Source organism: Stegastes partitus, unplaced genomic scaffold (assembly GCF_000690725.1).
Source record: "Stegastes partitus isolate 25-593 unplaced genomic scaffold, Stegastes_partitus-1.0.2 Scaffold178, whole genome shotgun sequence".
NCBI lineage: Eukaryota > Metazoa > Chordata > Actinopteri > Pomacentridae > Stegastes > Stegastes partitus.
The window spans coordinates 1-22,024 of record NW_007577909.1 but is presented as its reverse complement, the minus strand read 5'-3'; the positions used below and the strand labels follow the sequence as shown (position 1 = coordinate 22,024).

General features: G+C 45.8%; 2 protein-coding genes across 2 annotated transcripts; one reads left to right on the top strand and one right to left on the bottom strand.

Annotated features, from left to right (window-relative positions):
• Positions 1 to 1,742: 1,742 nt before the first annotated feature.
• tonsl (tonsoku-like, DNA repair protein) lies at positions 1,743 to 16,496 on the top strand. Its single transcript, XM_008280004.1, has 26 exons — positions 1,743 to 2,024; positions 2,121 to 2,216; positions 4,316 to 4,458; positions 4,593 to 4,776; positions 5,138 to 5,267; positions 5,408 to 5,561; positions 5,713 to 5,848; positions 5,942 to 6,093; positions 6,209 to 6,361; positions 6,861 to 6,986; positions 7,650 to 7,739; positions 7,890 to 7,962; positions 8,093 to 8,256; positions 9,122 to 9,245; positions 9,346 to 9,587; positions 9,698 to 10,184; positions 10,401 to 10,618; positions 11,237 to 11,316; positions 11,506 to 11,662; positions 11,747 to 11,825; positions 11,908 to 12,215; positions 13,357 to 13,528; positions 14,343 to 14,518; positions 14,609 to 14,682; positions 14,773 to 14,906; positions 15,969 to 16,496. The coding sequence occupies exons 1-26, from the start codon at positions 2,000 to 2,002 to the stop codon at positions 16,154 to 16,156; spliced, it is 4,065 nt and encodes a 1,354-aa protein (XP_008278226.1). The 5' UTR covers positions 1,743 to 1,999; the 3' UTR covers positions 16,157 to 16,496.
• A 1,724-nt stretch (positions 16,497 to 18,220) lies between these two features.
• Positions 18,221 to 21,094, bottom strand: nkl.4 (NK-lysin tandem duplicate 4). Its single transcript, XM_008279975.1, has 5 exons — positions 20,985 to 21,094; positions 20,809 to 20,903; positions 19,500 to 19,577; positions 19,266 to 19,420; positions 18,221 to 18,785 (listed from the first exon to the last, which is right to left on the bottom strand). Exons 1-5 carry the CDS (start codon positions 21,031 to 21,033, stop codon positions 18,704 to 18,706), a joined length of 459 nt encoding a protein of 152 aa, XP_008278197.1. The 5' UTR covers positions 21,034 to 21,094; the 3' UTR covers positions 18,221 to 18,703.
• Between the last annotated feature and the right edge of the window lie 930 nt (positions 21,095 to 22,024).

The following is a 22,024-nucleotide window of genomic DNA, read 5'->3' as shown; positions in this document are numbered from 1 at the left end:
AACACAGAACAATTCAATCAGCTAATTTAAAATCAAACGTGTGCCGTCGCTAAACTTCCCGCGTCGTGCTCACTGATCAGAATGCTGATTTGTTTTATCGCGTTTTTTCCCCAGAGAGACTTTCAAGAGTGAATCCACACTAGATCCAGGACAGATGAAACACAAAGCTGTTCTCTTTGGGATGAAACGCGACGCTTTCATGTAGCATTTAATGCTTCAACGATAAAAACGTGCTGCTACCACTAGATGGCAGTGAAGAGCAGATCAGGAGACACTCCTCAGCCTGTAGATGTTCTTTATGAGATAAACACATAAAAACTAAAACAGTATATAAACTGTGAGTTCTGCAGAAAATATCATTCAATGCCACAAAACACACTGAAGACTTTGTGACAGTTTTGTCTTGCATGTTATTCTAAATTTGGACACCAGGACTTTGATTTTTATTGCAAATTGAGCTGTTTGTCAGCTCTAAATATTGGTTGTCCACCTTCTTGATTATTAATAACTGATATCAGTGTCAGCCCAAAAAAACCCTAAACATTAAATTAATTACAATACGCAAACATTTTTGATAAGGCTCCTTTAAATATGGTTTTGAGTAATTCTATAGATATATGGTTGGTGGAAAAGACTGCTCCCAAAGAACTGTGACATTTTATTATTTTAAAATTAGCATAATTGTAATATAAAAATATATTTAGTCAGACAGCACTTTGAAAAGCAAAGTGCTTTGAAAGACACCCATAATCAGGATACACAGAAGGCAGCATAACACCAGTAGGATAAAGTCAAAACATAAAGATTATAGCACATTTTAAACAACTGCCACTGAGCCAAAGTGATTTCCATTAGAAGAACGAGACTAAGATTAAATAAATAGGTTAAAATCCTACAATATTATACAATATGCACATTTACCTGACTAAATTAAATATTAGGATCACATTTTTTCTCTGCAAATTTAACTAATAACTAATACTCATTTAAATGTCAAGCTTAAAATGTTAAAATATTCTATAAAATACAAATTTACAAGACAAAATGAATATAAAAAATACAAATAAAAGCCTGCTAGAGCATAAAATCCATTGTTCTCAGTATTAAATGAATGTGTTAATGTGACACATGGTTTACATTTGATAATTTACCAAAACATTGCTCCAGGAATGAATCCGTGTCTTACCACTTCCACCTCTCTGCCCCACAGACCTGCGCAGCTGGCCCACATACAGAGAGGTCAGCCCGGGCCACGGGAACACGCTGCTTCCTGTCAGGAGCTGCTGCTGCACAGCCTCTTACTTCTCTATGATCTGATTCAGACATTGAAATAATCTCGTGTGTTTGTACTGTACCTCTGCGCTGCAGGATTTCACAGCAGACAGCTGCTGGTAGCTTTGTGCTGCAGATGTGTCACGTTCTGGCGTTGACCAATCAACGGCCGCCATTGGTTAGCCTGTTTTTACTACCCTGAACTTTGTCTGTCAGACTTATGGGCACACGCTGTTCTGTTCCGCCGTTTTATCCGTGAAAAGATCAAAAGCGCTGTGTTGAAGTGTGAGGTTGCGGCAGATGATGGGGGTCGAGGGACAGGGTTAGAGATGCTACCGGTTAATCTCAGTGGTCGAGGCGGGATTTGTGCCTGACAGCCTGTAATCGGGGTTAAAAACAGGACTCTTGATACAGCGCCGTGATTGGCTGAAGCGATCCTGGCGGGGCTTTGTGAAGTTCTCTGTTGGCTCTAAGCTAAAGCGACAGATATTTACTGAGCTGGTGGCTAGCAGCGCTGTTCTCTGTGACAGCCAGCACGATCGGATACACGAATAACATCTGATGAGCAGAAGGAGACGCGTGCCGATGAAACTCAAGCGTCGTTTTCTTCTTTTGTGAGTTGGCAGCCGTTTAGCCGAGGCTAAGCTAAAGCTAAGCGCCCTGCTTGTCATTCACTACCAGCTGGAGGTTAGCTTGCTAACTAGCTAGCTAGCAGTTCTGAACCAGGATGAGCTCTGCACGAGAAATCAAACGTAAGTAGGGCTGTGCGTACAAGTTTCTGCAAGGTAAAAAGAAAAAAAAGAAGCGTTTTTAATCCGCCATTGTTGTCGATTGATTCCTCTCCACAGAACTGCAAAAAGCTAAAAACAGAGCCCAGAGCAACCAGAACCTAAAGGAGGAAGGCAACATCTGCAACCAGCTGGGAGAGCTGCTGTCCAGGAGTGGTGAGAGGTTTACATCAGTATGAGCTTTGCATTATGGTGGTAGATTTACTGATGAAGTACAAGTTATGTGTGTCATAAATCTGCTGCAACACCAGAACAGGATCAGCAGAGAGGCTGGACACATGCAAATTATGTATAAACATACAACACATGAATATCTGATCAGGAACCCTCTGTTAGTTTGGCCACAGCACAATACACGGTCAAAACACTAAAACATAGAGTTTTTAGTATGTCCCAGTACTCTCTGACTCGGATAGGTTGCATCACTGACATTATTACATGTACACGATGCAAAGTGAGGCGTCTGAGGTACAGAATCCACACTGGTTCTTTAAAACACTTCTAAAGTCATCTCCAGACTAAATGCACTGGTGCTGAACAGACACGTGGTTTACATTTCTGTTGCCGTTGCTATTCAGTTCAGCTAACTGCACAAAAAAGAGTTTTTGGGCTGTTCAGCCGGTGACAGACTCTCAGCCGACATCACGGCCAGGTGTGGCTTTAAATGATCCGACCGGTGACTAGAAGAGGCCGCCTTAAAATGCAGCTTTATTCAGATCATGGAGGCAGATGACCAGAGAAGGACGAGTTCAGGCTGGATGCCGTCGTGTCCGTTCAGGCTGTGAGTCAGACGCTTGGATCTCCACGACTCCTCCTTTTGCCATCTAAGAAACTGTGTCTGGATGGACGAGTCCAACAGCACAGCCCCGTCCATCTAAAACGTCCACAAACTTCAGCGATAGTGGGACAGAACCAGCCGCAAACAACAACCTCATTAGTTCTATACAACACAGATGTGGGACTTGTTGCTGATTTCTGGTCTGTGGCTCTTGATCCACTCTCCGTCTGCACATTATCATTTCCAGCGTTGCACTTGGTTTTAATAACATCCAGTCTGTCGTAGAGACGCCGTGTGTTGGAACAACAAATACTGAGAATGGGTAGAACTTAATAATACATTCTATGCTTACATTATACATTCTGAGGCTTTTGTAAAATATACAGATTGAGGTGATGCTCTTCGTCTCACGGAGGTTTTCTTTCATGTTTCTTTTCTCTCTGTCTTTGACTTGAAAGCAGCCGTCCTCGACCTTTCCTGCCACTTCCTCTGCCTGATGTATATTTTAACAGCAGTCTTTAATATTCCTGATCTGCTGGTCCCGTCTCCCCGCCACATATTTTATGTTTGTTACGTGCACATGCTTTTAGAGTCTCTGCCGGTGATTGCCAGTGATGCAAAGTGGAGTTTCAGATTACCGTTATCAATATAGCCCCAAATTGTCTATAAATATCCCTTGATATATATTATTTTACTGGTTGTAAAAGTCAGAATATTTTTCTGACTTGTCGGGTTTTCAGTTGGGAGATGTTTCCATTTTGGTCACAGCAGGATGTCTCCAGCAGTGACGTTATGGATGCTTCAGCTACACATGAAACATGATCTCTCTGATCAATAAATTACATAACGATGTGGCAATGGGCAGCTGAGTAGCAATGACTCTAAATAGGTTATCATTAGGTTATGGATAGAATTATCAGTGTTTTGGTCTGATTGTTGTTGTTATTGATTCAAGGTGCTGGACGTTTATAGGTGAACATTTTCACCTCAGCAGCAGCACCATCTTTTGTCCTCGACTATTTAAAGGCTCGATCCCTCAGCCTGCTGTTAGATATAAACAAATATTCCCAAGATACACGTGTGGTTAATCAGAACTATGACAGATTTCCAGTTTGCACCAACCTGTGCTCATTGTGAGTTTATGTGAAACAAGGTGTGAGTACAGACAGAAAGTAGGATGACCTCGCTTTGCACAGTGTCTCATATTTTATTCATTTTACTCCCCAAAGCTTGAGAATGGTACAATTGTCAGGTTAAAATCCCAGGACTGTTGGTCCGTGCTGCGCCTCCAGTGTGTTGAGATCCTAAAAGCACCTGGACACTCATCCGCCCTCTTCAGAACCTAAAGAATGAACACTGCTGTGGAGTCAGAGTGGATCTGTTCTCTTGTTGCAGCACTTCTGCCTTCTCTGCTCTAGTTTAAAACTTTAATATCTTTGACTGCTTGTGTGGTCATTTTGTCCCGTGTGCCCACCAGGTGATTATGAAGCCGCCATCAGGGAGCACCAGCAGGAGCTGGCTCTGTCCGAGGTGCTGAACGACGTGATTGGACGAGCTGTGGCCAATCGTAAGATAGGAGAGTGCTACGCTGAGATGGGAAACATTGAGGCTGCTTTGAAAGTGAGTAGACGGATGTGCCGAGAAATGTTCTGTGGCAATTAAACCAAATTAATAAAAGCTTTACCGACGTAGTTATGATTCCACAGTGATGTTCAGGAGGTACATATGTGGTTGTGTCTTTCTGTCTTCTCCAGCACCAGCGCTGTCACCTGGACTTGGCTCGCTCTGTCAGCGATCATGCCGAAGAGCAACGGGCGCTGGCCACCATCGGTAGAACCTACCTCTTCCGCTATGAGTCGGACCAATCCAGGAACAGTTTGGAGCAAGCGGAGGACGCCTTCAGGAAGAGTTTGGCCATCGTGGACGACCGACTAGAGGGTTGGTGTCGGTGCTTGGATTTGGTGGAGCATATTAAACTATCGCCTGCCTATCCAGTAGAGCTGCATTAATGACCAGTTATCTGTCAGCTAATGAATTCACTGCAAGCTTTTCTGATATTCATTGGTTTAAGTTTCTTTTTAAGATCCTTAAATGTGAATATTTGGTGTTTTCTTTACTCCTCTGTGTCTAGTCGAGGACGTCGTCTTTGGAAAACACTCATCCAGCTCTTCTGACATTTTAAACACTGATGGGTTAATTGAGATAATAATGGACAGTGCAGATAATGGTTAATCGTAGTCCTACTATCTGTTTTTTTAATTCCTTGTTTGTTCCAACATTTATCTCTTCTTACTTGCAGGAACTGTGCCAGAGCGAGAAATCAGTGAGATGAAGGCACGCCTCTTCCTGAACCTCGGCCTGGTCTGCGATCACCTGGGGGAGCCCAAACGCTGCAGCGAGTTCATCCGGCGAAGCGTCTTCATAGCTGAGTGAGAACATCCTGAACTGTACTCTGTGTTGAGTTGTCAGGACTCTTCACTGACCCGTACGATAGGGACCCGCAGTCAGTGCACTTTATGAAATACGATCAAGTTGTCAACTGAGCCGTCTCTGTTCTGTTCCCGTGAAGGAGGAGCCAGCTGCTGGAGGATCTCTACCGCGCAAACTTCAACCTGGGCAACATCTACTTCCGTAACGGTCAGCACTCCAACGCTGTCCGCTGCCTGGAACAGGCCAAAGAGTGCGCCAAGAAGATCAAGGAGAAGTTCAGCGAGAGCGAGTGCTTTCACTGCATCGGCAAGGTGTCGACTCCGCCAGTTTGTCAGTGTTCTGTCGCTGTGATTCTGCAGTTTGTAATGTGTGTGTGTGTCTGTGTGTGTGTCTGTGTGTGTGTCTGTGTGTGTGTGTGTCTGTGTGTGTGTGTGTGTGTGTGTGTGTGTTGTCATTCGTCAACAGGTGCAGCTCTCTCTGGGCGACTTTGTGGCAGCCAGACGATCTCTGAAGAAAGCTCTCCTGCTGGGATCTCAGCAGCCTCTGGACAGGCAGGCGGTGAAGAAAGTGTTCAAATACGGTGAAAGAACAAGTTTTATTTTTGATTTTTTTAAATATAAATTTTCCCTCAGATGACTGCGTTGACAACATGTTCTGTTTTCCAACCACACAGCCGACCAGGGCTGTAAACTAGAGGAGGAACTGGGGGAAGATCAGGGCAAAAGGCTGGGCTCTCACCAGGCTGTGGAGCTGGCCGAGCAGCTGGGGGACCTCTATTGTAAGGTTGGCTGCTACAGCAAAGCTCTGGATGCCTATCAAGCTCAGGTGAGACGCATGAAAACACTCACAGATTCATTTTGATTTCAGCCTCTTTTAGAGTTTCTATAGCAGCTAGTGAGAGCGTGGAGTCGCTTAAAGCTGTGTTGGCATTGTGATGCAGCTGAAGGGTGCTGAAGCTTTAGGGAAGCCTGCCAGGGAGCTGGCTGTCATCCACGTGTCCCTGGCTGCCACCTACACAGACCTGAGACAGTACAGCAAGGCAGTGGAGCACTACAGAAAGGAGCTGGCTTTACGACAGGGCAGCTGCACAGAGGTAAACATGAACAACATCTTCACATACTCCTTCTGTTATAGCTCGATCACAAAAGCTCTACCGTGTAGATCATGTAATGCATCAGGGAAATAAAATCATGAGTGAAACCAGTAGTTGTGATCAGGAGTGTACCTGTACAGATGCTTTATGTCATCATCGTGGTTCTTTCATATCTTACAGGAATTCTGACAAAATCTGCTGCATCAAAATATATACACAGCTTTACATGTAGTCTTTACAAATATGTACATTTTTGTTCACAATTGTTTAAATGATTGTGAAAGAAACCCAATATTTGGTTTGTTATGCTAAATTAATTAACATTATGTAAAGTATTAGAGCTGGTGCCTCATAGCTGCAGCATCTCTGGCTCAATTCCAGTCAAGCACCTGTGCAGCACGTCATAAATCATTAAATGAATAATTTGAAAAAATGCCCCCAAAATCTTAAAAACATCCCCTTATAGGAAGTTCTGCTCACCCGTCTTTGTCTGCACCAGGAGTGCAGCACATGGCTGAACATCGCCACGGCTCAGGAGGAGAGCGGCTGTGCCTCGGAGGACGTAGACGGCAGCTACAGAGCAGCACTGCGCTGTGCTCAGACGTCTGGGCAGGCCAGACTGCAGGCGAGTTTTAAGCTCTGAAGAGAAATTCCACTTTGAAAACGGTTTCTCATACATAATCAGCCTTTTAAGCCGAGATAAAAATCCACATACTGTGTTTAAAAAAAAGTACTTTGAAAACTAAGCAAGGGCTGGAAGTGTCTGGGAAAGGTTTTAAGATCAAATACCATGCATGACAGCTCACTTTCACTCCCACAGAAACGTGTGCTGAGGCTCTGGCTGGCGTCCCGGAGACGAAGCGGCTCATCAGGCGCCGATGACACTGAGGCGAGGCTGCAGGAGCTGTGTGCTTCAGAGGGCTGGAGCCCAGATGGGAGCGACGGTGAGGAGGACGAAGAGGAGGAGATGGAGAACAGCGAACCTCTGGATGACAGCGATGTGGTTCTCTCAGACTCAGGTGTGCAGTCCAACTGGCACTCTGCCTCCCTGACGCCTCCAGTTGAATGTGTTCTAGCATTTACCGCTATTGTCTTGTGTGTGTTTTGTTGTTTCATTTCTAGATGATGACTTGGAGGGTTATGACAAGATGGTGTCAGGAAGGAGGAAGGCAGGAAGGGTGAGTCATGCGTTAGCTGCCACTCTGGACAAGCTGTCATTTCGTCTTTATATTCCACCTCTCAGCTCTTCATTGTTTCATCGTCTGCCCTTTCTGTCTCCCTGCTTTAGTGGAACAAAAGGAACGAGAAGGGCGAGACGTCCCTCCACAGAGCATGCATCGACGGAAACCTGAAGCAGGTCCAGTATCTGGTGGAACAGGTGAGGAAAATCAGCATATTGGGAATTTGGCATCTCATTAAATCCTACAAAGAGAAAGTGGCTCTGCTCAGCTGTGACTCATTAATTAGCACAAAAACCATCAGACTACCAGGATTTTATGATGATCAGCTTTGCTTCCCTGTCTGTCAGGGTCACCCAGTGAACCCCAGGGACTACTGTGGCTGGACCCCCCTCCACGAGGCCTGCAACCACGGCCACTATGGTAACTCAGATCATCTGCAGTGAACTTTGAGTTACTTTTGTGAGAACTGAGAAACTTCTGCTCCTCTCGCTGTTTTTTTTTCACTCTGTCCTCACTCGCTCTAAAACTTTTCCTCTTCGCCTCATGTCAGATGTCGTCGGTGTGCTGCTGGAGCGCGGTGCCAACATCAACGATCCCGGCGGCCCCCTATGCGAGGGAGTCACTCCTCTGCATGACGCCCTCACTTGTGGAAATTTAAAGGTTGCTCGACTCCTGGTGGAACGAGGGGCTTCTGTCACGCAACGAAACTCCAAGGTGTGTGCACGTTTGTTAACATGATGGGGGCGTTGATAACATCACAGGCAAAGTCAGATATTTACCCTCCTAATAATGTAATGATTCAGAAGCAAATGAGCATCTCTAACGCCATTAAAGGTGGAGCAGGCGACCACATCAATATGTCAGATTCACTGAGCAGCTGTTACGTGTGTCGGTACGGAGCTCTGGTTCGCTAAAATGGAAACAAAGTGGTTCGGATCAATCGATGCAGCTCGGCTCCATCGTGTCCTGGGAAAGTTCATGCCAGTGCGCTGGACAGAGGGAAAGGGAGGGGAACGGGATAGTAGGAGCAAAAGGGAAAGTAAACTCATGCTCACTAACTGGCTCCAGAATCACACCTTTTTATAACATCTAACTCACTACACATATAATCAGTTTATGTGCGACTGCTGTCAACGAGGGATCAGTCAGGTTAACTACATCTTTTCCTGCTTCTTTAGTTTGCTGAGCTGATCAAACCTTGAACACAGATCTGTGTCTATAAGCTCAGATACTCTCCAGTTTTTTTAAGCACTCAAGCTTTTTATTGCCATTTTAAAAAAACAATCAATAAACCAAAATGGCAAAATCTGTACCAACATAAGCAGGCTCAAGAATAAACTTTAATATAAACAGAAATATTAAAATAAGAAAGATAAGGCGTCATCCAAAACACATGCATCCAAAGTCAGAAACAAGATACACATGACATTTAATATCTTTAGTAGTTGAACTTCTTCTTATGTCTTAAAGAGCCGTATGTTTGTCTTCCTGTTTTCTTTCATGTAATCCAAAGTTCATGTTGAAGACACCCCACATCCCTTAGAGGCGTATCCTAGTTGCACTTTTCCCTCTCTTTCAGGGTAACACTGCCTTGGACACCCTGCGTCAGTGGCAGAGGACATACAGCCGAGAGCTGGACCAGGACACCAGGCAGGAGTGTGTGGCCACAGAGAGGCTGCTGAGGAAGGCTCTCGCAGGGGGAGGTGAAGCTCCTGCATCATCACACCGCGCCGGCCTGGCTTTGCCATGTTTTAAATTATGCTCTCAGACTTGTTTTTCCTCACTTATCTCTGCCGACCACAGTGCCTGCTGCTCCGGCCCCGGCCAAGCCTTTTGATGCTCTGCAGGACAGCCAGCTATTTGATGCAGAGAACTCTGAGCCGCTGACGTCCACTGGAGGGGGCTCTTCCTCCAGCCAACACTGGCCCCGAAACAACAGGAGCTCGGAGGTGAAAGCGGCGGCCGCCAGCCCCAGACGGCAGCAGAGCAATGGCTCAACGCAGCGGCACAGAGCCAGAGGGACAGAGGCTGCAGTTCTGTACGGGGTAAAGTCTGGCAAAGGCTTCTAGTGAGCTGCAGAATAACAAATGTGGTGGAGAGAATGCATCAGATCTACAGTTACAGTGCATAATGTGTGTGTATATGTGTTCTTTAGATTGACAGCAGCTGCTCGGATGACAGCGACTCTGACTGTCCGGTCAGTCCTCTCCGTCCCGTCCGCCCGAGACACAGTTTCCCAGCAGCCCAGAGTCAAAACGAGGCTCCCTCAAACAAGGAACCTGCCTCAGTCCCCGGCTCGGGTCAGGAGAGTATTAGAGAGGCCCCTGCACCTTCTGTCTTCGCACGAGAGGAGTACCACAGCGCCATCCGAGGCTTAGGCAGCGCCACAACTCGTCTCCAGGGCCTCTCACAGCCGCACTTCTCCAGCACACCTGATGTTTCATCCAGCAGCAAATCGGCCCTGGTTCCCGAGGACGAGTATCTGGCCGACGACTGGCTGGAGGACGACTTGGGCGAAGTCCAGCCGAAGAAGAAGAGGAGGCTCCGGATGGATCAGGACGGAGCGAGAGGAGAGGAAGCGGCTTCGACGTCGGCATCCAGAGGCCAAAACAAGCAGCTGAACTCAGACGCATCCTGCAGAGGTAACAAACTGGGGTTTGTTTGTTTGTTTTGTTTACTTCACATTTCTTTTGTAGCCCTGTGATAGACTGGTTACCTGTCCAGGTGAACCTGCCTTCACCCTGAGTCAGCTGGGATAGACTCCAGCCCCCCGTGACTCTAGTGAGGATTAAGGTGTAGAGATGATGGATGGACATTTCTCTAGTTATTTTGCTTTTATTACGCTCCTCTTCCTTCAGGTTCTGCGGTTCACTCCAGCTCCAGCAGGAGTCACTCTCTGAAAAAGAACAGCTCACAGAGGAATCACCAGGTGAAAATGACTCAAATGCCAGGGATGGTGCGGCTGGGCAGACGGGAGGTCGGCAGGTCCAACAGTCCCACCGTGACGGACGACGAGGACTCGAGGCCTGACACGCCTCCGCCGCCCCCGCAGACACTCAGCCAGCTCAGGAACCAGGTGACGCATTGTTCTGTTTCTGACGGAGCCCTTCTGGACGACGTAGCACAGAGTCGTGTCACTTTGACGCGTGTGTGCTGCCTCTAAAATGAGCAAGTTAGAAAGACTTCACATGACTTATTCAGAGAAACACGCACTCATGGAGACAGTTATGAATGTTTCAGCGTCACTGGGGGCCATAACTCGAACATGATTTGTCAGGAATCTGTCTTCATTTCTGATTAGCTTCAGACAGTGATGAACGATGCTGTAAATGAGCGAGCTGATGGAGGCGGTGGAGCCAATTAGAGGTTCTTTTTGAGCTTGGATACCCGTCGGCTTGGATCTGAAATGACTGTTTATGTGAGAACTTTGCATGAGTCACAGTTTTTCCTTAAAATCTGCAGATCTTAGCCTTGATTTTAATTCAACATCATATTCACAGATGATCATCACATTTCATTGGTGTGCATGGGTCATATTTTAGTTAAATATACGGTCCTTGGAGTGTTTATGACCTTCATTATGGTGACAGGGTGTTTGTTTAAACCTTAAAGTCACTCTGGAAGCTGTAACTCCACCAGAGATGTCTTACATTCCTGAAAAGACGTTTTCTTTGTGTGTGATTTTATATTTTAGCCTCCGACTCAGTTGCCTCCACCGATCAGGATGAGGGTGAGAGTTCAGGAAGACGTGTTCCTCATTCCGGTTCCTCAGAGGTTAGTGTCCGGTTACTAATCAGCACGTCACACTTTTAATTTGTTTTTGACAAAACAACAGCATCTTGTTTTTACGATGCTCCAGATTGTTAGAAACCTCAACTAGAGCTGGACTGCAGAGTGTTTTCTTAAAGGACAATGGAAGTGTCATGTTTCAGTCAGTCACATCCTCTCCCACTGTTGTTCCAGCGAGGCCGACTCCTGCACCGTGTCCTGGCTGTGCGAGCAGGCGGCTCAGCGCTACTACCAGAAATGTGGCCTCCTGCCTCGCCTCTCGCTGCAGAAGGAGGGCGCTCTGCTCTGCCCACAGGACCTGTTGCTGGCCGTCCTCCACACCAACGAAGAGGTGAGGCCACCTGGAGGACACTGGGTAGTAAAGGCTGCCCTGAGTTGTGTGACTCAGCATCTCATTGGCGTGCTGTGTTTGCAGGTTTTGGCTGAGGTCTGCTCCTGGGACCTCCCTCCTCTGTGTGAGCGCTACAAGAAGGCGTGTCACAGCCTGGCAGTGGGTGAGCAAACTCTCACAAAGACCCACAGACGTGTGTATTTTTAGGTTCTGTCATCATGTGGTGTATTTTTGCCTCCCTGCAGGTGAGAACAAGCGTGTTGCCCGACTGTGTGAGGTTCAGGACGGGGCTCCTTCTGTGTCGGTGTGTGGCCTCGGTTTGGACTCCTCTTCCCTCAGCCCTCTCCTGCGAGCCCTAAAACTTCAGGCCAGCCTCACCGAGCTGCGTATTTCTGGCAACCGTCTTCCCGACAACCTTCTCCCTGAACTGATTGCAACAACCATCACGATGCCTCGGCTGCGGCTGCTGGACATTTCGGCCGGTTGCGTTACGGCTGAAGGGCTGGGGAGGGCTGTTAATGCTCTGAAGGGACTCAGTCATCCTGCGTTTCCGGTAAAGGCCTGAGCTGATTTTGGCTTTATTTCCCCTCATGTCAGTTTGTCTTGCAGATTGCAGCCTTTAAAGGACACTTTAGTCCTGATCTGGCACCGGTTTGATGCAGGTTGTGTTTAAAATTTCAAGTTCTATGCTAACTTGAAGGATGAACATGACTTAAATCTCAATAAAACACATTTTAGTCACTCAAAGTAAAACATGCTGCACTGAAAACTGATATTTATAAACCTTGTGGGCATCGTGTGTAAAACTGCTGACAGACTTGTGGAGTCTGACAGTCATCTAGAGTGTATCTGGAAAGATGTGTGACTGTTGAAGGGCTGCAGGTGGCTCAGTGGTTAGCACCATTGCCTCACAGCTCGAAGGTCGCCGGTTGGCGTCCCGGTGAGGACACCCGGGATCTTTCTGCGTGGAGTCTCCATGTTCTCCCCGTGCAGCGTGGGTTCTCTCCGGGTTCTCCGGCTTCCTCCCACAGTCCAGAAACATGCTGAGGTTAATTGGTGATTGTAAATTGTCCGTAGGTGTGAATGTGAGTGTGCTTGGTTGTCTGTCTCTAAGTGTAGCCCTGTGATAGACTGGTTACCTGTCCAGGTGAACCTGCCTTCACCCTGAGTCAGCTGGGATAGGCTCCGCCCCCCATGACCCTAGTGAGGATTAAGGTGTAGAGATGATGGATGTTACTGTTGAGTTTTTCTAATGTCACCTTTCAGTGCTCTGAATATAACTCCAGTCAGCTTTATTTGTTTTTACATGTTAGAAAGGCTCCTAGATGAACTCTGACTGAGACAAAAGGTGGATTAAAAATGGACTGTAGCTGCTCTGTGGGTGCACTGCGGTGTGGCAGTGGAACAAATGTCAGGCTGTGGTCACACAACTCAGTATTGATTTCACATCACTTCATCCTTAATGCCTGCTGATATTCACACAGATACTTTTATTAGTTTGATGAGTCATGAGTCACAACGTTTCACACAGTTGGAGCCTTTTTGTTCTGCTCAAGTGTCGCAAACCACATCACCGCAAACCACATCGTCACAGCAAACTATCATCCCGAACGCTTTGTACCTTCTTCTTCTTTAGCCAGGTGTGAAAATGACGCGTTTACGATTCTCTCTCATGAACGTTGGTGTTCTCGCAGTGCCTGGAGGAGCTGGATCTCAGCGCCAACCCGCTCGGCGACGGTGTATCTGAGTCTCTGTCCTGTCTGCTGTCCTGCTGCCCCGTCTTAGCCAAGCTGTCTCTGCAGGCCTGTGGTCTCACCGCTCGCTTCCTCCAGCAGCATCGCCTGCTGCTGGCCAGCGCTCTCACAGGTAACTCCAGCAAGCTATAGTTGTTTTTTTGTTCTTTACAACTCTGATCTTTTTGTCAGGTTAGCTAAACTCCCACTAAAGACAAATAAAGAGGTGGATGAAGATGCTTCAGGAGGATTAGTGGAGAGAGTCAGTGGAACAGCTGCATCATCTGAAAGGTCTGACATGTGGTGGTTGGCTGAAGATGAAACCAGAAGTTTCCTACGACCAAAGACAACCTGCGATAAAATTGTCAGAAATGTGTAGCGATCATCTCCCAGTGTGATCGACGTCAACTCACTAACCAATAGAAACGCAGCATGACATGACGTCCTGATCAATCAGCCTCTCTTTCCGAGCCACGACCGGATCCGTATTCTCCTCCTTTTTTGGGGGGATTTCTCTCCAAACACATAAATGCCACGAGGGCTCCGTTCACGCTTTGCTAGTTTCTTTTTCGTGGATGGACGCCGCCTGCTTATGACGTTTTATTCTTGTGCATTCATGTACGTCGTAGGCTGCGTTTCAGCAAACTTCATGTCGTGCTCAAAGTTTATTAGATTCATGTCGTAGCTCGCTGTGAACTTAAAGGATTGTTTAAATCACACAGTTTGCAGCCGGCCTCAGCGGTAAACGGATCCTCTCTAGCTGACCTCAGACCTGAACTTTTTGGACCCTTCGCTGACTCTACTCCACGAACACAGAATCGTTTCAGAACCAAAGACACGTTTACATGAAATGAAAAACGATGATAAACGATAACCGACGGGCTCGTGTTTGATTTTACTTTCACAAAATGATTAAATTCTTAAACTCACGTTGTTTGACCTTCCAGGCTCGGGCCACCTGAAGTCAGTGTGCATATCCCACAATGCACTGGGCTCCACCGGCTTCGAGCTGGTGCTGAAGACTCTGCCCCTCCACTGTCTCACTCACCTGGACCTGTCTGCCGTCCGCAGGGGTCCTGCTGATCCTCCAGCACTAGAACATCTCGCCACCGTCCTGTCGCAGGTGCACGCGTCACGCTTGTTGTCATTTTTACTGATAGAGGTTAACGCGTAGCTGCAGGACGGTCAAATTCAAGCTTTTGCTGTCTTGCAGGACGACTGTTCTCTGACTCACCTGAGCCTGGCAGCTAACGGGCTGACGGACGGCAGCGTAGCCGCCTTGGCCAGGTTGGTGTTTGTGTTCGCTGTGATTTAATGACCTCAGTTCCATCCGTCAGCCTTTACTCATCTCCTGTTTCCCTTTTGTCTTTTTTCCAGGTGCCTGCAGTCCTGCCCGACCCTGGTGAGTCTGGACCTGTCAGGAAACCCGTCTGTTACATCAGCAGGACTTCACAGCATCCTGGCGTCCGTCAGAGAGGCTCGTCGGCCGCTGACGCTCCTGAACCTCCAAGGTGTGCATAATTCAGGAGTCAGGAGGGTTTTATTTTCTTCTGTCTCTGGTCATCTTATATTTGTAACATCAGAATCAGAAATACAGTCGTGACTCGATAATCGACCCTTAACAATCCTAAACCTGCTGTCCAACAGGTTTGTAGGAAAAACCACCAGAACCCATAAAAACAGCCTTAACATAGCGACAGCCTTGGATTGTGACTCCGACATGACATTTAATGTCACCAATCAGGATGACGGCGTATTATCTGACTGAACAATCCCACAGATTGGCTACGTTCACACTGCAGGACTTGATGCTCAATGAGGATTTCTTTGTGACTTCCTTCACGTTTCCAGTTCAATGCGACTTGTATGTGATCTGCTGTGTGAACTTCATACGAGCCAAAAGTGTCCCGCATGCGCAGAAGAGGACACGACGACGTCACACGCAGCGAGCGTGCTCAGTGTTTATGGAAGTAAACATGGATGGTAACGGTGGAGCGTATCTGCCACTCCCCCGCCGCCACCGATGGAGGAAACAGAAGTGTGAGCGCTAACTAAACTAGCATCAGCAGCCAAGTACTGCCTGTGTGTTCTGGACACTTCCACCCCGTCAGAGCGCTGCCCCGGGGTGGAAGTCTTTTGTTGACACATTTTACTTACAAATGTGAAAAATATATTGAGTCTAATTTGTCTCAAGTTGTCGCCGCTACATATTGAAATGTAGGAAAATCTCTGCCATGATTAATAAACGTTAATTAATGTCGTTCAGATTTAGATTGATGTGGAGCTTTAATTACTATTTGTTTATATTTTTAAAGGATACAACAATAAGAAATGTTTTAGTTGAAGTGAGTCATACTATATTATTCTAATCATTCATTACTTGTTCATAACGTCTGCTCATAAAGCCGTCGCTCTGTAGCGCTGCTCGTAGACAAACCTCCACGAGGTTCAGGTCAGTTATTCCTGACGTAAAGGTGAGTTATCGCTGATGTTGATTTGATCCAGAATCATTTTCAGGAGAAGAAACAACAGCAGGATTATCCCATAAACTCACACCTTGTCCTCCTCCACAGGCTGCCAGGTGTCCGGCCCCTGGGACGCTCACGGTCTGGACGGTTTGTCGGAGCTGGTCCAGGACCTCCGTCTGTGCTCTCAGGCTCTGAACAAGCTGGACCGACAGGCCCTGAAGCAGAGCTGGGAACACGGAAGCTTCCTCGACCGAAGCAACAAGTGCCTGCTCTCTGCTGCAGCGTCCTCGTGAAGATCTTTGGATCTTCTGGCCTCTTCTCTTTATGACTGATGCAGAGTTTTTGGAGTAAATGTTTAATAAAGGAGCCTCTTTTTTTTATTTTCTGTTCTGTGAAAGCTTCAGGCTGCTCATCAAAGCCTTAATGTGCACTGAAGAACCCGGTGCCGTGGCCTCCACATGTCCTCTGTGTACATATCTCGTATGCTTCCTGTGTTTTGTGCGTCCTATTTATGTGAACATGTACAGATCTCATGCTGGTTTTTGGTCGTCGTGTCCTCGGCTCACTGAATCATCGTATGATTTGATTTAAAAAAGGAAAGAAAACTATTAAACGGACTCATGGTGCTTCTTGTTTGGTCTGTTGTTGGCTTTATTTTGCAGAGGTTTCATGTTTCCATTCCTGCTGGATCAGCGACACCTGGAGGGAACTTCTTTAAACCAGAAGTCCTCCTTGACCCGATGACCTCGACTCTGGTTCAGTAGCAGAAGGAACGTCTTCCAATCTGGAGCTTCTTTACATCCATGTTTGAAGCTGTGTCTGACTGTCTTCCATCAGAATCCGCTCTGTTTACTGAGCATGTCAGTGCAGAGAAGGAGTTCTTCTTGTTTTCTGTCAGGGACACCACAGCTTGTGATCCTGAACGACCGTGAACTGCTGGTGGGAGCGAACAAGCAGGAGGCAGTAATTCTAGTTAATCCCCATGAAGGAATTCTTTCTGGGTCACAAATCCTGAACAACAAAATCTTTCACTCATCTGCTTTGACGGTCTACACCGAACACAGATTACATATAAAACGTGCTGCTCAGCGGAGCAGTAAAGTTGAAGGTCCAGACGTGGTGGCTGTGATCTCAGGAGGTGAACGAGCCTCGATCGAGCTTTGCAGAAATGACAATAAGAGGATTTCAGAGCATGTTTCTGGACTGTGGGAGGAAGCCGGAGAACCCGGAGAGAACCCACGCTGCACGGGGAGAACATGGAGACTCCACGCAGATGCAAACCAGCGACCTTCTAGGTGCGAGGCAACAGTGCTAACCACTGAGACACCTGCAGCACAATCCAGAAACATGCTGAGGTTAATTGGTGATTGTAAATTATCCGTAGGTGTGAATGTGAGTGTGCTTGGTTGTCTGTCTCTAAGTGTAGCCCTGTGATAGACTGGTTACCTGTCCAGGTGAACCTGCCTTCACCCTGAGTCAGCTGGGATAGGCTCCGCCCCCCATGACCCTGGTGAGGATTAAGGTGTAGAGATGATAAATGACTGGTGGCTGTAGCTCACCTGGTGCTGGTCCCATGTTCAGTTCAGTTTGAATCCCAGTCATGGTCCTTCCCCCATTCTTCTCCCCACTTTCCTCTCTCTCTCTCTCTCTCCTGACTGCACTATCAAATAAAGGAAAAAATACCCATAAAATACAAATAAATGAATGGATGTTTACTTCCAGACTTACTGATCAGGACGCGGCTGCAGTTTCACATGTTGTCACTCAGGATTCTTATTAAAGGAAACAAGAACTCCTGATCATTCAATCTTCTAAGTTTTGTTTAATATTTGCTCTCTTCGTGCAAATTTAATGCAACAGTTCAGTTAATTTACTGCAGAGCTGCAGTGAGAGTGAGGACAGCACCCACTAACATCCTGTCAGGGTGTCGCCTGACGGGTAGCTGCTGCCTTTTGTTTTTTCTCACAGTTTGGTCGCACATTTTAAACAGTGACTGACTTGCTTCTGATGCTGCTCTGCAAACGCACACAGAAAACGTTTATCTGATCGTCTTTGTGTCATTCGTTCTATTATTTAATAATACAAGCAAAGGAAGTCTATTTCTGTTGAAGGAATGCTTTTTGCTTTTCCTGTCTGTGGTTGTGCTATTCAGTGCAAACGTTAACCAGCGTCTCTGAGGAGACGGCACCACAAAACCAACCAGGTTTCATGTGTTCGACGTGGCAGAGGCTTGATTTGTGTCCGCTCTGCATCCACACTGGTGATGATGTTTTTGAACTAATTCATATAACGGGTTGAAGTTTCAGGTTTGAGGAAAAAATATTCAAAACTGAACGTTATTGAACAGAACAGAGAGCTGCAGGCGATCCTTCACATGTTTATTGATATCAGTTGTGCACAAACATAAAACTCATCATTACAGGCGTTGCAGCGTAAAGTAAAAGCCATGAAGACAGTAAACGCAGCAGCACATCAATGGTTATATATGTTTTGTCTTTATTGCAGAAACAGCTGAGGGGAGACAGGAAAAGGAAAAGCAGCGACACGTGGCTTTAGTTCAACGTTTCTATACTTTAAATCGCTCAGTGTGCATCTGTTGGTTTATTGTGATTACAAGAAAACAAATGTTTAATCTCCAGTTGAACACAGGCGTTGTATTGAATCAGGTGTGAGCAAATTAATTGATTAATGTGATAAATTATCTCCAGAAAACAGCTTTGTTTAGTCAAATGAACTAATTAAATAACTTGTGGCATTAAAAGATATTCGTGGCAACACATGAGGACAAAACCTGAACTTTCAATGATTTTTTTAATCACAAGAAAAATGCACTTTGATTTTTATTCAGGAAACCCATGAACTTCGATGATGGGGAAGTCTTCGTCGTCTGGATTGAAGGACGCGTCCATCAGCTCCTTCGACCTAAAGAGAGCACATCCGAAAAATAAAGAAATATCAAAATCCATCCACATGTAAAGGACGACCAGGGCTGGGAAATAAACATGATGAGTTATTAAAAGGTGCAGTTTTTATTTATGCAGATTGGCCCCATTCTGTACGACAATAACATGCCGTAGGTTAGATTTTAATTAGCAAGTGTGTTTTAATGCTGTACATAACGAGGCGGAGCTTATTAAGGCAGTCTGACAGTCATCACAGGTCACACATTCAAGATCTTCTTCTAAAACATGCTGTGGAGTGAAAAGTGCTTCATTTAGAGCAGATGCATGAAACAGCATAAAATAGAAATAAACAAGTAAAATAAAGTCTCCGTCACTCCAGAGCAGAAGTTAGATCTTCTATTTATTTATTCCGTGATTACTGAGTGTGTAGATGTGGCCTCGGTCTGAACCTGGTGCCTCCTACACGTGGTTTCAGGTCGTCTGAACAGCAGCGACTCACTTGCAGGCTCGTACGTTGACGCAGATCGTCCTCACGTCATCGGTGGTGGTGAGCTCCTCCACCAGCTCTCCCAGGTGTGTCTTCACAAACTTGCGGCACAAAGATTTCAGGAGTCCGATTTGGTCGCAGACGGAGTTCAGCTTCGCTGTCAGTTTCTATAAGAGCACAAATCTCATTATTGCCCCTTCGACCAGATCACCTGGTGCACTGCTGCCGCTCTGAAGGACGTCTTACCTCCACGGTGCTGTTGGACCCGGCCAGCTTCTTCACCTTGTTTAAGGCCCACTTGCACGCCCAGCAAATCCCCGGAAGCTGCAAAGACGAGTGACACTTTGAATTCAGAGCAAAGGCCTAAAAATAATACTTGCTAGGAAAGAAAAATGTTGAACAAGCAGCATAAACAGCTAATGGTGCCTCTATGATGTGGCTGTGAACATATGTGGGATGTTTATTCATGCCTTTGTTTCTTTACCTTCCTATAAGAGGGCATAAAAATCCCTTATTTTTGTCACAATGCTGTATATTAGAGCATAATTTACTTATTTAACACGTCTGTTGTGCTTCTTTTAGACAACGAGTCATAAAAACTTTTAAAAGTTTGCACAAATGTTGTGGCCGAAATATGTTTCTGCTCTAATTTCCTATTTTGTTCTTAGATTTCTTGGGATCGTTGGGGTACAAACCTGCCTGTAAGGTGGATAAAAACATTTCTCTGACTTAAACTCAACTGTCAGCGCTTGACTGAAATACGGCATAAAAAGTTCCCCATGATCGCCATCAGTGACGCTAAATACATCCATTTACACTCAGCTGGTCCACATTCATCAGGTTATGAAATATCACACAGTTAAAGATTAAACCAGCCCTTATTAGAACAACGTCTAGAAGCTGTTTCATGCACTTCCCAGATTAATTTACTGAGACGCTTCAGTCTTAACAGGTTCTGAAACCAAATAATTCTGATCTAAAAAACAATATTTAAAAAAGAAAAAAAGCAAATTTTAGCTGCAGATTTTTACTCTTGTTTTCGATTCTCCGTCTGTAATCACCAGAGCCACCGGGCTGAGTCTGAAAACAGGAAAATGATTTTCTATTCTAACAGAAAAATGCTACCAGGGCTCAGAGGTGCTATTTTACATTCTGCATCTTTATCTACATTCACGTTAGTGTGTGAACGCAGGGTTTTGTTGTTTTTTGTGGCAGCTACATGTCACACTTGTTGTTTTCATGTAAATTCTTCATCTCGTTGCTTTTATCGAGCATCTATTTGACTTATTTTGTTCTGTTTGTTTTTAATTGTTGTAACTTTATTGTTTCTCAGGCTGCTGTCTGGACCCGGCTTCCATTGAAAAAGATCAACTGGGCCGACCCGGTTAAATAAAGGCTAAATTAAAAAAATTAAAATGAAAAAAACTAAAAAAAACTTCTACTTTGAAGGATCACAATACATCTAAACACCCTAAAAACAAAAGCTCAAGGCTAAATTGCAGATGTTTATAAGTCTGTGTGTCACTCTGTTGACTGAACACTTTGCCGGCGGTACCTTGCGTACGTCCACGGTGACGTCCATGTCCAGCACCTCCTCCTGCTCCCCCTCACTGATGCTGACCTCCAGGGTTCTGCCGTGGACGGCCCAGACTGTGGAGGGAAGGTTTTAATGCACTTTGCGCTGTAAAGATAACTGGAAGAATTTAAAATGTCATGAGACCAGAGCCTGACCTGTACATGCTGCAACGATGCACAGCAGGAGGACTGAAGATCTTCCCATGATGAGCGCTGAGCGTCTGTCTGTCTGTCTGTGGTGACATCGAGCCTTTATAGACCACCGAGGTGAGGAGGCTCCACGGCAGCCCTCCCTCAAGCGTCCTGGGACGGAAACGAAGCAGTAGCTGGCCACAGCGAGTCCAGGAACTCAGGTTTTGCAGCGACCACCTTCTGTGGTTCGTTAGTGACTCACAGGCACGTATGTTGAGCTGGCCCACGCTTCCTTTGTGGTTTTCACAGCTTAGAGAAAAAAAAGATGTTTTTTCTTTCATCTGAGCGTAGATGAACATTTTTATTTCTATACTCAGCAAAACACTCAAACAGAGGAGAGAGATGCTTTTGTACACAGTAGCTTCTGCTTAAAGCTGCTTTAGGTGTGAAAATGTGCTAAAATAACCTAAAACAGTTGAACTGTGACCAGCACAGTATTTAGATGTTTCATCCTTTGAGGTTAAACACTGCGTCACACAAAGTGCATGATCCTTTTAATCTGTCGTGTCGAAATGAACAGGTTTCTCTCCCCACAGCTTTTAACTAAATACTAACACCCACTTTCTAGCATGTTGATTAGCAGGCTAATAGTTTGAATATCTTAGCGTGTTAGAGTCTTAACAAGTTATCACATGAACAAAAGATGCTCATCTGGAATCTCACAAAAGATCAAAACGAGCTTAACTGATTTCTCGCCTTAAATTTCAACAACTTCCCTGATGTTTGCACCAAAGGGATCAATAAAGTTCTGTTTCATTCTGTTCTAAATCATGAACATAAACTGGTAGAATGTATATTTACCATCATGGAAGAGTCTGTGGTCCCTGCAGAGGCAGAGTCCTCTGACAAGGTGACAGAAATACTTCAGATCCTAATTTTAACCCCAAACTTGATGAAGGAAATCCAGTTTACATAAAGCTGCTCGTCAAAAGCTGAGGGACGTAATTAAAGCCTCACTGAACACGACAATCACCTCAACATGACACATACACAGCATATTTATT